General features: G+C 47.1%; 5 protein-coding genes across 6 annotated transcripts; 4 read left to right on the top strand and 1 right to left on the bottom strand.

Annotated features, from left to right (window-relative positions):
- Nucleotides 1-596: 596 nt before the first annotated feature.
- BDCG_07007 (tropomyosin) lies at nucleotides 597-5,452 on the bottom strand. The gene is made up of 4 exons (XM_045422770.1): nucleotides 5,067-5,452; nucleotides 4,487-4,791; nucleotides 2,071-4,384; nucleotides 597-2,000 (listed from the first exon to the last, which is right to left on the bottom strand). Exons 1-3 carry the CDS (start codon nucleotides 5,082-5,084, stop codon nucleotides 4,222-4,224), a joined length of 486 nt encoding a protein of 161 aa, XP_045278341.1. The 5' UTR covers nucleotides 5,085-5,452; the 3' UTR covers nucleotides 597-2,000; nucleotides 2,071-4,221.
- On the top strand, nucleotides 1,572-4,505 carry BDCG_07008. 2 transcript variants are annotated; one of them, XM_045422772.1, is made up of 4 exons: nucleotides 1,572-1,743; nucleotides 1,809-2,293; nucleotides 2,358-3,001; nucleotides 3,145-4,505. In XM_045422772.1, exons 3-4 carry the CDS (start codon nucleotides 2,810-2,812, stop codon nucleotides 3,742-3,744), a joined length of 792 nt encoding a protein of 263 aa, XP_045281923.1. In that variant the 5' UTR covers nucleotides 1,572-1,743; nucleotides 1,809-2,293; nucleotides 2,358-2,809; the 3' UTR covers nucleotides 3,745-4,505. The 2 variants fall into 2 exon arrangements, with proteins under 2 accessions (XP_045281923.1, XP_045278342.1); XM_045422771.1 differs by having other exon boundaries at nucleotides 1,809-3,001.
- On the top strand, nucleotides 4,763-7,572 carry BDCG_07006 (uncharacterized protein). Its single transcript, XM_045422769.1, has 5 exons — nucleotides 4,763-4,819; nucleotides 4,881-5,390; nucleotides 5,465-5,908; nucleotides 5,986-6,225; nucleotides 6,320-7,572. The coding sequence occupies exons 3-5, from the start codon at nucleotides 5,632-5,634 to the stop codon at nucleotides 7,225-7,227; spliced, it is 1,425 nt and encodes a 474-aa protein (XP_045278340.1). The 5' UTR covers nucleotides 4,763-4,819; nucleotides 4,881-5,390; nucleotides 5,465-5,631; the 3' UTR covers nucleotides 7,228-7,572.
- Nucleotides 7,573-7,814: 242 nt separating this feature from the next.
- Nucleotides 7,815-10,913, top strand: BDCG_07005 (cyclopropane-fatty-acyl-phospholipid synthase). Its single transcript, XM_045422768.1, has 4 exons — nucleotides 7,815-8,500; nucleotides 8,631-9,117; nucleotides 9,194-9,945; nucleotides 10,045-10,913. The coding sequence occupies exons 1-4, from the start codon at nucleotides 8,393-8,395 to the stop codon at nucleotides 10,252-10,254; spliced, it is 1,557 nt and encodes a 518-aa protein (XP_045278339.1). The 5' UTR covers nucleotides 7,815-8,392; the 3' UTR covers nucleotides 10,255-10,913.
- A 36-nt stretch (nucleotides 10,914-10,949) lies between these two features.
- On the top strand, nucleotides 10,950-12,644 carry BDCG_07004 (uncharacterized protein). Its single transcript, XM_045422767.1, has 5 exons — nucleotides 10,950-11,263; nucleotides 11,413-11,723; nucleotides 11,839-11,940; nucleotides 11,999-12,286; nucleotides 12,451-12,644. The coding sequence occupies exons 1-5, from the start codon at nucleotides 11,157-11,159 to the stop codon at nucleotides 12,621-12,623; spliced, it is 981 nt and encodes a 326-aa protein (XP_045278338.1). The 5' UTR covers nucleotides 10,950-11,156; the 3' UTR covers nucleotides 12,624-12,644.
- Nucleotides 12,645-13,266: the final 622 nt, after the last annotated feature.

The following is a 13,266-nucleotide window of genomic DNA, read 5'->3' as shown; positions in this document are numbered from 1 at the left end:
ATGCACTTAAAACACGAACTCCGTATACATATCGGCACCCACAGCCGAGTTCCATGACAGCATTGGCAAAAAGGATAAATATTTAAACAATAAAAAGAAATTATATGTCTAAAACACAATTACGGTTTGGCCTGTTTTTGTCCTGCTGATGAAGTTTCCGCTCGGTTAAACTTGTTTTACACCCGCCGTACTGGCCGATGTCAATATTTACAATAATAATACTAACTTACATGACACCGCGAACCCTGGGATGGAGACAACGTAAGTAACTAAAACTAAGTTAACAACTGACTTTCACTGATGGAATCCAATCCATGCTGAAGATCATAAAATAACGGTATGCACACATGCGCAAACAGCCGTCCGGGCCGATGCCCAAAGCACAGAATTTGAAAGGGGAGAGGGGACTCCGAGGGAGGAGTTATTTAGTTGAGTACAGAGTATTTGTGTGTACTCCGTACATGTACATATAACTATACATTGAGTTACAATCATAGAGCAAACGCAGTGGATCAAAAAGAGTGTTGGAGAGCCCTCGGAAATGCACCGGAGACGTCTTTCTGTTAAGGTAACTTTTTGTAACTAGTTAACTATTTATTTGTTTGATTCAATAATAGCCATGGCATACGCAAAATTCGTTTTAGATGACTGAGGGGGTGGTTCCTTTGCCTTGTGGGAAAGAAAAAGCACTCCCCGCTCCGTGGAGAGCTATTTTATTCCTTTTTTATTATTATTATACTCTATTCTATTTTGAGATTTGAGATTTTGTTTCTGCCTCGACTTGGTGGGGAAAAAAAAAAAAAAAAAAATGTCGTTGGGCTGGTTAAAATAAATCTGACGTTTCCCCGTTTCGAACCCACAACACCACTACTGCCCTCAGCCCACTCAACGCCTATTGCGCATTTCCCCACCAAAACCATCGAAACTTGCATCAAAAATTACAAGACCGCACGATCCATCACCACGAAGGGTCAGTAAGGGATATAAAAAAAAACTTGTAGCTTCTCTTTGATTGAGCGTGTCATCCTTAGTGCAGGGGCCATGCTAATCTTCTCTGTATCGTTTCAATTGACCAAATGCCCGAAGGCATAAACTACACCCTCATTGGGAATTATATAGGCTGTTTTATTAGTCAGCATATCCGGAGGTAAGCAGGTCTTGTGGCGAAATGTCTCTGTTTCGTCTTTGGAGGACACCCATGGCAATCCAGAACAACTAGATTAACCTCGATGATGGGATGATGAGAGAATGATGTTGTAAAGGAAAAGGTAAAAAGATTTGAAGATTGGTTGAGTAATATCCTCGCATACATATCATATGCCACTTCGGCGCGAGTGAGATTTCATGTGAAAGAACCCGATGAAAGCGATGACGTTAAACTTCACTGGTCTTCAATGAGCAGAATTTTCAAAGCAGGTATTATATGGCTTATCACCAGTACGAAAAACGTTTGGCTTTGTAGTTATTAGATGAAATTTATCCAAGATGAGTACACTGTAGTTCTGAGCGGTCCCGTACTTGCTCTTAATGGCAGGACGAATCCGAGTCCGCGAAAAATGTTAAATAAAAATCGCGTCTCGTCGTCATTTTTAGCTTCAGGTGAATATCATTAGTTGTTTCAGACAAACCACTCTGAAAAAGAAACACTCTTTTTTATCTGTGCCTGGGTGGAAGTTGACGGAATACGGCCCCGACATCTTTATTTAGCGAAGATAGAGACTGCATATCCCAGTGAAAGAAAGAGTAAGAAACGCATGCCTCCTCCTCTCTGGATATTAACAATGTATTTATTGATGTGGCGGTTTCAGAACTCCCTCCGTCAGCCGCATTTACTATTTCAATGGCACCGGCAAACGGCATCTAAGAAGCTTGACAAGATTCGAAGGCGCGGGCCTAGTTTATATAGACAGAAGTCTTTGCATTGCGACTATGACATGAGATGAACCTCGCGAACCCCTCTGAGTGCACCTTTCGACGGTTGGCCCACACGCCTGACGTCACTGGAGCAATGTCAGAGAGAAAATTGCAGTGCGGTAAAAGATATCGAGATGTGCCCGTGTATCAACCGACCTTATATATGCATAGACAGCAGGTGTCCCTCTGTCATGTATTTCTAGAACAGCGAATTTTGAAGCTTCATGTTTTCTCAAGTCAGTAATCGCATTCGCCACGTCGCGGATCCACTAGCTCCGCGTTGCTTTCGTGGGAGGATGGATGCCATATGTTAGAACCCCCGAGTGCAAGGATGAGGAACGGGCTTCGTAACACCATGCGGATTATCCGCCATAATTTTGTTCTTTTAAGGACTCATGATCGATCGATCTAAACATCCACGCATCGCTGACGAAAGGTGACAGTTTGGATGAGCAGATGCTATTCCCCAGTCGAAGGATAGCTCGTTAGAGACGTTGTAAAATCAGTAGAGAAGATGTCAGTGGTGAGTTATGATAGAGTCGGAATCAATCCTAATATCTGCACAAATCTACTGTATATAGGTCGTTGGAGAAGGACTGCCGGTTGATAGCGCTAGGCTTGATGTGGATCGAAGGCTTGGCAAATTCATTCCTTGGCACTGATGCCCGCTTAAACTTGAAGCTCTGATAATTCTTGTTTTTTTATCTAAATAAAAGGAATCATCGAAGCAAATACTGTACAATCTTTCCCCTAACACTTCACTAACCCCTACTTAATCAATTAATCAATACCCCGATCCTCGCAAGCGAAACCAGCACCAAGAAGAAAACAACCAAATAAATAAATAGTTAAATCAACCCGCAAACAGAACCAGAGCGCTAGGAAGATAGAAAATATGGCGCCTTACCCCAAAAAACGCAAACTGACCTCCTCCCACCCCAACGCCGTTCCAGAGATCCTCTTCGATCCCAGTGCGCGGGCGGAGTACTTGACGGGTTTCCATAAGCGCAAGGTACAGCGCGCCAAGCAGGCACAGGAGAATGCGGAGAAGAGAGCGAAGGAGGAGAAGAGGGAGCAGAGGCGGCGGGTTAGTAGTTTCTCTTCTTCTGGTTGAATTTCAAAAAGATATATATACAATTTTCCGGGAAAGAAAAGAAGAGAAATCCATTTGAGGTGCTGTGTTTCCATTGTTAAATTCATTAACCAATCCTATTTAATGGGGTAAAAAAGATACGAGACGAGCGCCGCGCAGAATTCGAACGAGCCCTTGAGCAAAACAGAACGCTGATGCGGGAGATAAGCCGTGCGGCGGCGGGGGAGAGCGGTTCCGATGAGGATGAAGATGGGGAGAATGATAATAGTACGGATGAGGAGTGGGAGGGAATCGCCGAGCCACCGCCGGTCGACTATGAGGCGGAATATATCGACGAGGATAAATATACGACTGTTACGGTGGAGGAGTTGGATTCTTCTTCGCGGGACGGGCTGAGGAGGAGAGTTGGTGTGGAGAGTGACGACGACGAAGACGACAGTGAAGATGATGGGGAAGAGAAAAAGAACAAGAACAAGGCGGAACATGAAGGACGAGAGGGTGGTGAGGATACATCAAAACCGAAAAAGCGAGTATGGACCAAGGAGAACCCGAAGTATAAGAGTAAAAACAAGGATACTGATAAGAATGGTGATAATGCGTCGGGTCGGTCGAAGAGTAATTCGAAGAGGAAGAAGAGGAGTTTCCGGTATGAGAATAAGGCCGAGCGGAGGGTTACGAAGTTCAAGGAGCGGGCTGGGGGCAAGAAGCGGGCGAGGGAGAGGAGGGTGGCGACATAGATTCATTCCCGACGAGACGTATGGAGTTATTCATTCGATTTGATCAAATGAGATACATCATTGCAACAGATACGAATGATTACGGCCACGACTCTACGAACCTGATAAACAGAACATATGGAACAGTTGCCATGGGCAACAATGAATCGAATCTCATTAAAGGCTCTATGTACCGCAGTCGGGAAAGATAAATCATACGTGGACAAATTTGGGGAAATAAATATAAAAGAGGATAGTAGGGGGGAAAAAAAGAAGAAAAGAAAAGAAAAGCACATGACACATGACAGTAGCTTCAAGGTCAGAACAGTGACATGTTATTTGGCGGTTTTCTGTCTTCCTTTAACAGTTCAAGCAGTGACTAGAAGCACGAGATCGCAATCACATATGGAGAGAAGCGACACGAGGCGAGACTAAGAAGAAAGAGACAAGCTTGTTGAAGAATATATTTGTATACACCACGCTCCCTACCCCCATCATCTACACATTGCCCATGGCAGTCTCCAGCTCCCGTAGCTCCTTCTGCAAATTCTCGTACTTCTGGGCCATTTCCTCATACTTGGCCTCCCATTGGTCACGGGAAGTCTCGAGCGCCTGGACTTTGCGCTCGTAGTGTCCGGCCTTGACATCGGTTTGGCGGAGCCTAAATTTGAATAACATGGTGGTTAGCATCTTGAAATCATAAAAGTTGCACTTAGGGAAACCCCCAAAAAGTAAAGAGGAAGGGAGAAGAGGAGAAACGCACTTCTCATTCGTCTCACGGAGGGTCTTATCAGTCTCCTCGGCCTCCTCCTCGAGGAGCTGCAGACGTCTTTGCATAGACTCATTCTGTGTACCATGCTGGGCGTTCTCGGAGGCGGAAGCCTTAGCTTCTTTAAGATCGACCTCGAGCTTCTCGATGTCGCTCTCCAGCAGCTGGTTTCGATGTGTGAGAGATTTGATTTCCTGCTCCTTTGCCAGATTCTCCTGCTCGAGAGCCTTGACTTTAGCCTGTAGCTCTTCGACCTTGGCGTGGGCATCGTCGGCCTCCAGGCGGAGGGTGTTCATTTTCTGTATATTCCCAAAAAAGAAAACAAAAGTAAGCCAAGGTCAGTTCTAATTATATCCATTTATTTTAAATCTAATTGGAGTTTATGAAGGCAGCAGAAACAAGCCTCGCTCCGCGCTCCGCCGCCTCCGTTTCCCCCTTTCCTTTCCCACCCCTCCTTCGTTTGCTGCAGAGGTTCAATTGCTATAGGAGGGGTTTGGGTGGAAAGGGGGCGAACGAAGCTCTGGGACCACCCCTCCGGATGCTACCCCGCGGTAACTAGACAGGGAATACGGACCTCCTTGATTCTATCCATGTTGACGGTTGTTGTTTGTTAAGGGTAGGCGAGTCTTAAGTGGAGAGGGGCAGGTAAACAAAAGGTATGGTCGGTCAACGAGATAGACGAACAAAACGAGGTGGTAGTTGGTTGAGTATAGAGGGATGTCAGAGAACTGCCGGGCAGAGACAAGAGATAAGGAGACAAGACAAGACAAGTGAGGGATGTTTCTGCTTATTATTGTTGGTTGGTCTAGCAAGTTGCCTGTCTGTCGTTAGTTGGTTAGTTTGTAGCGGGGAGGGAAAGCAAGTGAAACCCGGCGGGTTTGCTGTTTGGGTGGATTAGGTAAGATATTAAGTAATGGACTTTGGTTCCCCTGCCAACGCCTGCCCAAAACATTGACGTTGATACGATAACAGCGACTTGTGGTTGACGAGGAAGACAATAATTCATCAACTATGTATCAGCCTTCTTGCATCAACTCTTCAACTCGAATTAATTAAGAAAACAAATAAAAAGGAATTACTCCCTTGCATCTGGCGGGAGACTCCGCCAGTGTAAAATTAAACCCATCATTCACCTCAAAATGTTGGCCGCAAGAGATCAAGAGAACCTTGTCCATGCCCATCGGACGGCTGCTGCTGCAAAGCCCCTGAACCAGAGTACCAGACAACTACAGCCAAAGACTCCCGGAAATAGAGCACCAAACACACCTTTTAAACTACCACTAAATGACGAAAATAACCCTCTGGCATTTGGAGGAGGGAGGAAGACAGGAAAGGTGAATAATGGACAGAATGAGAACCTCCCAAGGCCGGGGAAGGATACGATTGCTGGTGGGAATGCACTCGTTACGCCGATGGGTGAGTTGATTTCAAAGTATTCCCCGCGTCCTCGATAATTGGACAGTTGTATCTGACGCTTGTTTTCTGGGATATAGCCCCGCGAAGTCGTGCTCCCTTGGGGATGAAAACGACAAATGCAAAGGCGAACTCCTTTCAAACCCCAGCGCCACCATTGGGTACATCTAAGCCAGCCAAGACAGTAAAGCGGCCTTCAACAACTCGAAAACTGAAGCATAGTGCTCCTGAAATCCAGCCAAGCCAGCCTAGGGCAGTTACTGTAGAAAACACGCAGGAGGATGTTCCAGATATTGAATATATGCCCCCTAAACCAACACGTACGTATCTAAGTCTCCCCCATCCTTTCCGATTTTTTGATCACTGCGTATTTAAGTGGTTTATATCTTATTATTTTCATTATATTTCCCACAGCATTACCGGACCCCCCTGAAGACATCCCTTACAACGAGGACTTCCCACAATTCAAAGGCAAGAACTTCACGCGCGGGTGGCATAAATTATTCGCCGACGAAGAAGTCGGGGAAGATGGATTGACCCGCAAGGAGCGAGAAAGGAAAGCAGAACAGGAAGCATACGATAAGCGGATGGATGCCCTGATCCAGGAGCAAGTCGACAACATGGAGCTTCTGGGGATCAATGTCCGCCAGTTCCCCGATGAACCATGTGCTGAAGAGATGGCTGCGGAGATCATGAGGAAGCGGGTGATGAGACAACAGCCGGCTAAAAGGGTCATTGTGGACCGGTCCATCTCTACGGTCAAGTCGCGCACTGCTGCGAGGATGCTCTCTCAGCAACCACAATCTACTGTTGCTCCCCCTATGCCAAAGCATAAGCCTAAACCCAAACCTAAGATCAGGTTCTCGTCGGGCTTCGCCCGGCCTACGAAACAGCAACAGGAGCAAAAACAGCAAAAGCAACAAAGGCAGCAAAAACAACAGCCGACTCCGTCCAACCCGTCAACTATGCGCCATGCGGCTGCCACGGCCAGTTCACGGACCACAGTTGGATATTCCAGGGGGCGACGGGTATCATCTAGTTTATGGCAGAAGACTGCTGGCACGACTACTAGTAGACAGAATACTACCGCTAGGCAGGCGACCTCGAGCTCGAAGAACCCGGCAGATATCCTCTCCCCAGCCAAATATATGGAGGTCTACGGCAGCCCGCCGTTTGGGAGCGAGATGTGGTCGCGGTGCAAGGCTGCGGGGTTATTTGATTCTGCGCCTGAATATGAGCAGGAGGAGCAGGAGGAGAAGGAGGAGATCGCGCTGTTCCGCGTGGAGGATGATGAGGCAGCGGATTTCCAGCTTACGTTGTGACGTGATTTTATCTTAACGATTCCGGTTTACCCTTGCTCTATCTTTTCTCTTTTTTATTTACTAAAGGCATGTGAATTGGGGGGCAATTGGGTGTGGGGGCATTCTGTTTTGTTTGAATCTTTAAAGGCGTCGTCAGAGGACTCTTGGCGTTTCCTACTTTCTTTCTTGTGGTTGATCGTGCTGCTCAGGTATTACAGATTTGAACCTGCGTTATTGTATAACAAAAACCATTATATTACAGCGTGGGAATAATAATAATAATAAAAATAATACAGGCATTTTTTAGTCGAAAGAGTCGCGGTGTCATCTCGCATCAGAATTGGCGGGCGAAGAGAGGTTGTTACTCCAATGGCGAGGATGGGGATAAGCGCCATGTTATTTACGTGGGGTTTTCCGAATAACAATAATAACAAAATAGTAAAATGATATATAATAAAAAGAATACAAATAACAACAACCATGGCTAGTCTGCCCAGTCTGCCGACGGAACGACGCGTTGCGTAATGGAGAGAAGAGAGAGAGAGAAGAGAGTCTTTTTTCATACTGCGTAATCATGATATAATCCCAACCGTCAAGGATTCTGTTCCTGGATCTCAGCGCCTCAAGGGGGGGATGAAGGATGAAACTATTATTACTCTTATTATTAGTTACTACGCAGCGTATTATTTCATTATTTATTTTGTTGAGGGCGGCGGCTTGTTCCTTGTTCCTACCAGGCATTGTACGGAGTTATTATTATTGAGGTAGTTAGGTCGGTCAATCCCGCATGCTCTCTGTTTCCCAATAATAATTCAATTATAATAATAGTAGGTTTCATTTTCCGTGTGTTGTCTGCTGTCTTCTTCTTGTCTTGTTCAACTTTCCTCCACAGTAAGTTACTCCGTACGCTGTTGTAAATAATAATAATAATAATAATAATAATAATAATAGCTCCAACGTGTCGTTCACAGGGCCGGGAGCTAAATATTTTAGTTTGTTGCCCGTCCGTCCAAGGTTAGAACCTCACCACCACCAGATTAAATAACTTCTGCTGCATCTTCCTCTTCCTCTTCCTCTTCCTCCTCTTCTTGCTCTTCCTTTTCTCCTCTCCTCTCCTCTCTCTCTCCACCTCCATCCCTCTCCAATTCCCTCCCTACCCTTCAGCCCAGCTCAACAAAACACACCCATGGCGAGAGCTCACTCCGAGTCCTCCGAGGACTTCGAGTTCATCGAGACTCCCGCTGCCCCATCCCCTTCTCCCCCGTCAGACAGCTGTGGTGTGCGGACCACGTCGGTGAGTTTCAATTGCTTGGTTTCTTTACCTATTTTGTACCAACCAATCCCCCCATCAATTGGTTTTAGACTACAAACCTCCAGTTGTCTTTGCCAATTCTTTCTCTAATTCGAGTTGATGTTGTGTATAGTATCCCGCCATCAAAAATGCCCCCTTACCAGCCGACGGCGCCGGAAGCGACAGCTTCTCCAACGTCCTCCTCATCTCCCTCCTAGTCCTCATCCCAGCCTACTTCGCCCGTCAAATCGGCGGCGGCTTGTACACAACCGTCTTCCTGGCCCTGTTTACCTCAATCCCCATCCTCATGGCGTTCTGGTCCGTCGCTTCCTCCATCTCCCCTCGCAAAAATGAGAAGGCCAAATACCCCGGCCGCCCCGTCGAACACTACCTGCACTTCCACAACGAGCATGACCGTGCCAGGTACCACGGCAAGAGCAAGATCCCAATGGAGACCTTCCATGAGATGTACTTTGACGGTGTGGTGGATTTCAAGGGTGATTGTCTTGAGGCCTTGGAGTATCGCCATGATTGGGCTGCTTTCCGCTTTACGATGAGCTTGTATAAGTTCTTTTTGACGGGCATGATTCCGGAGGTTATCATGCATACTCGTAGCCAAGGTATTTATTTATTTTAATTACTTATTTATTTATTTTTCTGACGTGTAATTTGTACGTATATTAACGCCCTCTACAGATGAGGAGCAAGTCCGTGGCCATTATGACCGTGGTGATGACTTCTACGGCTGGTTCCTGGGCCCACGCATGATCTACACCTCCGGCATCATCAGCGACATTACCAGGGAAGAAACCCTCGAGGAACTCCAGGACAACAAACTCGCCATCGTCTGCGAAAAGATCCAGATCAAACCTGGTGACAAGGTACTAGACCTAGGCTGCGGCTGGGGCACGCTCGCCAAATATGCCAGCGTGCACTACGGCGCCCATGTCACCGGCATCACTCTCGGCCGCAACCAGACTAAATGGGGCAACAACGGCCTCCGCAAGGCCGGAATCGACGAATCCCAGAGCCGCATTATCTGCTCTGACTACCGTGACTGCCCCGCCGTCCCCGGCGGCTACAACCAGATCACCTGTCTCGAGATGGCTGAGCACGTCGGCGTGCGCCACCTGGCCTCCTTCTTCTCACAGGTCTACGACATGCTGAACGACGACGGCGTCTTCTTCCTGCAGATTGCTGGCCTGCGCAAGGCGTGGCAGTACGAGGATCTGATCTGGGGCTTGTTCATGAACAAGTATATCTTCCCGGGCGCGGACGCTAGCACGCCGCTTGGCTTTGTTATTGATCGGCTTGAAGGTGCTGGGTTCGAGATTAGGGCCGTTGACACCATTGGCGTGCACTATTCCGCGACGCTATGGCGGTGGTACCGGAACTGGGTCGCTAATAAAGAGAAGGTACAGGCCAAGTATGGCAAGAGGTGGTACAGAGTATGTTTTCCATTCCGTTTTCCATTCCTCTAACACTGTCTCTAGTTTGTCCGCCATAAAAACAAGAGCAAAACCTAATTTAATTCTCTCCCCCATTAGATCTGGGAATACTTCCTTGCCTACTCCACCATCATCTCGCGCCAGGGCAGCGCCACCTGCTGGCAAATCATGGCTGTGAAGAATATAAATTCCACCCACCGCATTGAGGGTATCCCATCTCAGTTCGCCCTGACGGGTGCCCGCGAGGCGAGCATGAAGGCTGTTGGCAATGGATCTGTGCCCTCGGCTCATATTCCTGCTAAGGCGTGAGTGGGAGTTTGTTTATCTTGATTATTGAATGAGGTTGTGTTTGAGAGTTGGGATCGGTTGGATGAGGATGGGGATGGGGGGCTGAGCTACTTTTGGTGGTGTTGTGATATATATATATATGTGTGTGTGTGTGTGTGTGTGTGTGTGTGTGTGTCGGAATAAATAGAAAGGAGGGAATGGGTGGGGAGGAAATAAATAGAAAAGGAAGCGGGGTGGGAAAAGTGCACGCGTGGCACTAAAGAAAAAAACAAAGATACAAAGATAAGAAGGGAAGTATGGCAAGGCAAGGAAAAGGAATGTATCTCATTTTAATAAGTTTAACTACCCCGGCCACATGAGTCGTCGAATTATTCTCTGTTATTTCCCCCCAGATCTCCTAAGATTATGTTTCCCTATTTTATTTCTTAAAGTTGGGACTTTTTCATTTCATCTTTCCCACTACACTAGCACTTATGATATAGAGCTTGCAAGATATTGGAAACTTTTGGCTCTGAGATGGGCTTCTATGTTTTATTGATCTATTTCGTATAGATATGTAGTATTTTTTCTGGGTATCATTGGGGAATTCCTAATTGTAAAACATGCACTATTTATGATAAAGTTAGACTTGCTTGATCAGAGAACAATAGGTCTAGATTATCAACAATTCAACAATTGTGTGTGTACGGAGTAGTTTGAGTAGCATGGAGTGAGGGAGTGAGTTTGCGGCAAAGTCGATTCTGATGCCAAGACCACCAATGTCGTCAACTCGCCTGCAAGCCGCTTTCCATCCATCCAAACACAAGCTTCAAGCTCCAACATCCGTAACTATATAAATACTCCGTACAACAACGTACAACTCGATACACGAACCGCATAACCACAGACCATACCACCAAGCTGCCTTGCCCTCAGCAGCGACCATGTGGATCAACGGGCTGGGGCTTTTCGCCCTCGCATCATCAGCAGCGGTAACAACCGTCGACGCATTCAGAGATACATCGCCCTTCTTCCTCTTCTCTACACACGAGTGAGTATCCACATCCCCCCATTCCCCCTAGACATACCTACCGTACCATCTACCTCTTTTACATACATACATTCCCTTTTTACGCCCCCTCCCCCTGGAACAAAATCCCCCATTGAGAAACAACCCACCTAACCCCATGATACTCACAGAACCGCCTTCCCCGTCCCCTCCCGCCAATTCGAAGCCGCAAACACACTCTCCACCTCCCTCTCCACCTCCCCCGCTCTCAAATCCTGCTCCGCAGCCACCTACATCCTCATCTCGCAACCGGGCGTGCACGCACGCGATTACAGCTCCGGCGATGCCACGCCGCGGCTACGGCGGCGGGTGCTGAAGCTGGATGAGGAGGTGAAGGGGAGTTTTGCCGTTAGTGAAGTTGTGGGCCGGGTGGATGTGGATACGTTGCAGGGGGTATTGGAGGAGGGGTGTGGGGTGGTGGTTGAGAGGGTTGATGTGTCGGGTGAGTTTTTCTGGATTCTGGTCTCATACATCATATTGTAACTCGGGTTGGACTGAGAGGTTGAAGAAAGGCTGGCTAATCATCTGGCTTCCGACGAGGGGTCGCTGTATAACAGGCACAAAACTACAGACATACACGAAAACACCGCTGGTTCTCAGGGTTGATTTTGCCAGCGTAGCTGCGGACTCGAATAGATCTGAACAACTCGTCAAGAATGGTGGGTGAGGTCATCCCTGTGTGCTTGCGGGAATATATGAACTGAATGAAAATGATAGATGAGTTCCTTGATGCCATCATCGACCGCCTCCCGTCGCGCGATTACACTGTGCTATACACCACGACGCCCAGAGAGTTTACCCCGGCGGGTATCGAAACAGAGGAGCCGGCCATATACAACGAGATCGACACAGATATCTACCAGAACCCGCTGCGGACCAATATGAATCGGGACACCGCGGCGCATTCGCATGTGCGCCGTGATGGCGAGGGTGATGGTAAAGACGACGGTGACGAGCAATGGAGGAATCAACCGTTGTTTGAGAAGTATCAGTTCCTTAGCCCGGGTGCGTTTCTTTTTCTTTTCCTTTCTTCCCCCCCCCCCCCCCCCCCTCTCTCTCTCCCTTCGCTTCCCCCTAGTACCGACGGCATGGGGTGTTTATTTTATATGCTGTCTTATGTCCTCATTTATTCATGGATTTATCTCACTGACACACATGCGCTTCGATAGGAATATTCATGGGACTGATGGGCGGCCTGTTATTCGCCCTGGTTACCTACGTGGGGCTTTCGGCCCTGTTAAGCCTGAAGGTGTCCTATGCTGCATTTGAGAAGGATAATAGTCCTGCGGCAGCAAAAAAGCAGCAAAAAGTTTTGTTTTTTGTTCCTCGCTTTGGCCCATAAAGGGAAAACGGGGGTTTTTTTTTTTTTTTTTTTTTTTTTTTTTTTTTTTTTTTTTTTTTTTTTTGATTTATTTCTTTTTGTTCCGCCTTTTCCCCCTATTAATTTAGGGAGGTATGATGGTGTTACGTTCATCTACTTTCTCTTTCATACATGTCTATACTCTTCTGGTTTCGCGCTTTGGTGTGTACTCATTTATGTTGTTTTATATTTTATGTTGCTTTTACTTATGGCAGATCGTGCTTTTTCCCCTCTTCATAGTGTTTTATCTGTCCATGGGTTATTTTTTTTTTTTTTTCTTCCGTTGTCGGGTTATTTTTCCCGCTAGATCTGGGTCGCTGGCTTTTACAAACAATACAAATTTACACCTCCGGACGTGTTTATTTTCACCCGTGAATTTTATATTTGAGAGATGTAGAGTTCGTGTTTGAACTCAAAAGCGCGGGGGACGTCGTGCACTATATACGCCCTTGCTACTATCCAACGTCCTACTTCGAGATGACGGCGTTTCTACGGAGTACTGGGATGCTAGCTAGTGAATGCCGCGATGAGTAGGCTTGCCCTAGTAGATGCACGAAACAGCAGCGAAAAGGGGGGGCGGGAAAGGGAAGAGAAATCTATGTCAAGATCCGGCAGAGGCTATCTG

The sequence above is a fragment of the Blastomyces dermatitidis genome (genome assembly GCF_000003525.1).
Source record: "Blastomyces dermatitidis ER-3 genomic scaffold supercont1.7, whole genome shotgun sequence".
In the NCBI taxonomy this organism is placed as follows: Eukaryota; Fungi; Ascomycota; class Eurotiomycetes; order Onygenales; family Ajellomycetaceae; genus Blastomyces; species Blastomyces dermatitidis.
Note: the sequence above shows the minus strand (reverse complement) of the source record. Positions and strands in the feature narration are given on the sequence as shown.

Coding starts and splice junctions, on each gene's coding strand:
- BDCG_07008 (XM_045422772.1), top strand. CDS start 2,810: ATGGCGCCTTACCCCAAAAAACGCAAACTGACCTCCTCCCACCCCAAC. Junction 3,002..3,144: donor AGAGGGAGCAGAGGCGGCGG/GTTAGTAGTTTC, acceptor GGGGTAAAAAAG/ATACGAGACGAGCGCCGCGC.
- BDCG_07007 (XM_045422770.1), bottom strand. Junction 4,385..4,486: donor CTCCGTGAGACGAATGAGAA/GTGCGTTTCTCC, acceptor ATTCAAATTTAG/GCTCCGCCAAACCGATGTCA.
- BDCG_07006 (XM_045422769.1), top strand. CDS start 5,632: ATGTTGGCCGCAAGAGATCAAGAGAACCTTGTCCATGCCCATCGGACG. Junction 5,909..5,985: donor TGCACTCGTTACGCCGATGG/GTGAGTTGATTT, acceptor TCTGGGATATAG/CCCCGCGAAGTCGTGCTCCC. Junction 6,226..6,319: donor TATGCCCCCTAAACCAACAC/GTACGTATCTAA, acceptor TATTTCCCACAG/CATTACCGGACCCCCCTGAA.
- BDCG_07005 (XM_045422768.1), top strand. CDS start 8,393: ATGGCGAGAGCTCACTCCGAGTCCTCCGAGGACTTCGAGTTCATCGAG. Junction 8,501..8,630: donor GTGGTGTGCGGACCACGTCG/GTGAGTTTCAAT, acceptor TGTTGTGTATAG/TATCCCGCCATCAAAAATGC. Junction 9,946..10,044: donor ATGGCAAGAGGTGGTACAGA/GTATGTTTTCCA, acceptor CTCCCCCATTAG/ATCTGGGAATACTTCCTTGC.
- BDCG_07004 (XM_045422767.1), top strand. CDS start 11,157: ATGTGGATCAACGGGCTGGGGCTTTTCGCCCTCGCATCATCAGCAGCG. Junction 11,264..11,412: donor TTCCTCTTCTCTACACACGA/GTGAGTATCCAC, acceptor TGATACTCACAG/AACCGCCTTCCCCGTCCCCT. Junction 11,941..11,998: donor TGAACAACTCGTCAAGAATG/GTGGGTGAGGTC, acceptor TGAAAATGATAG/ATGAGTTCCTTGATGCCATC.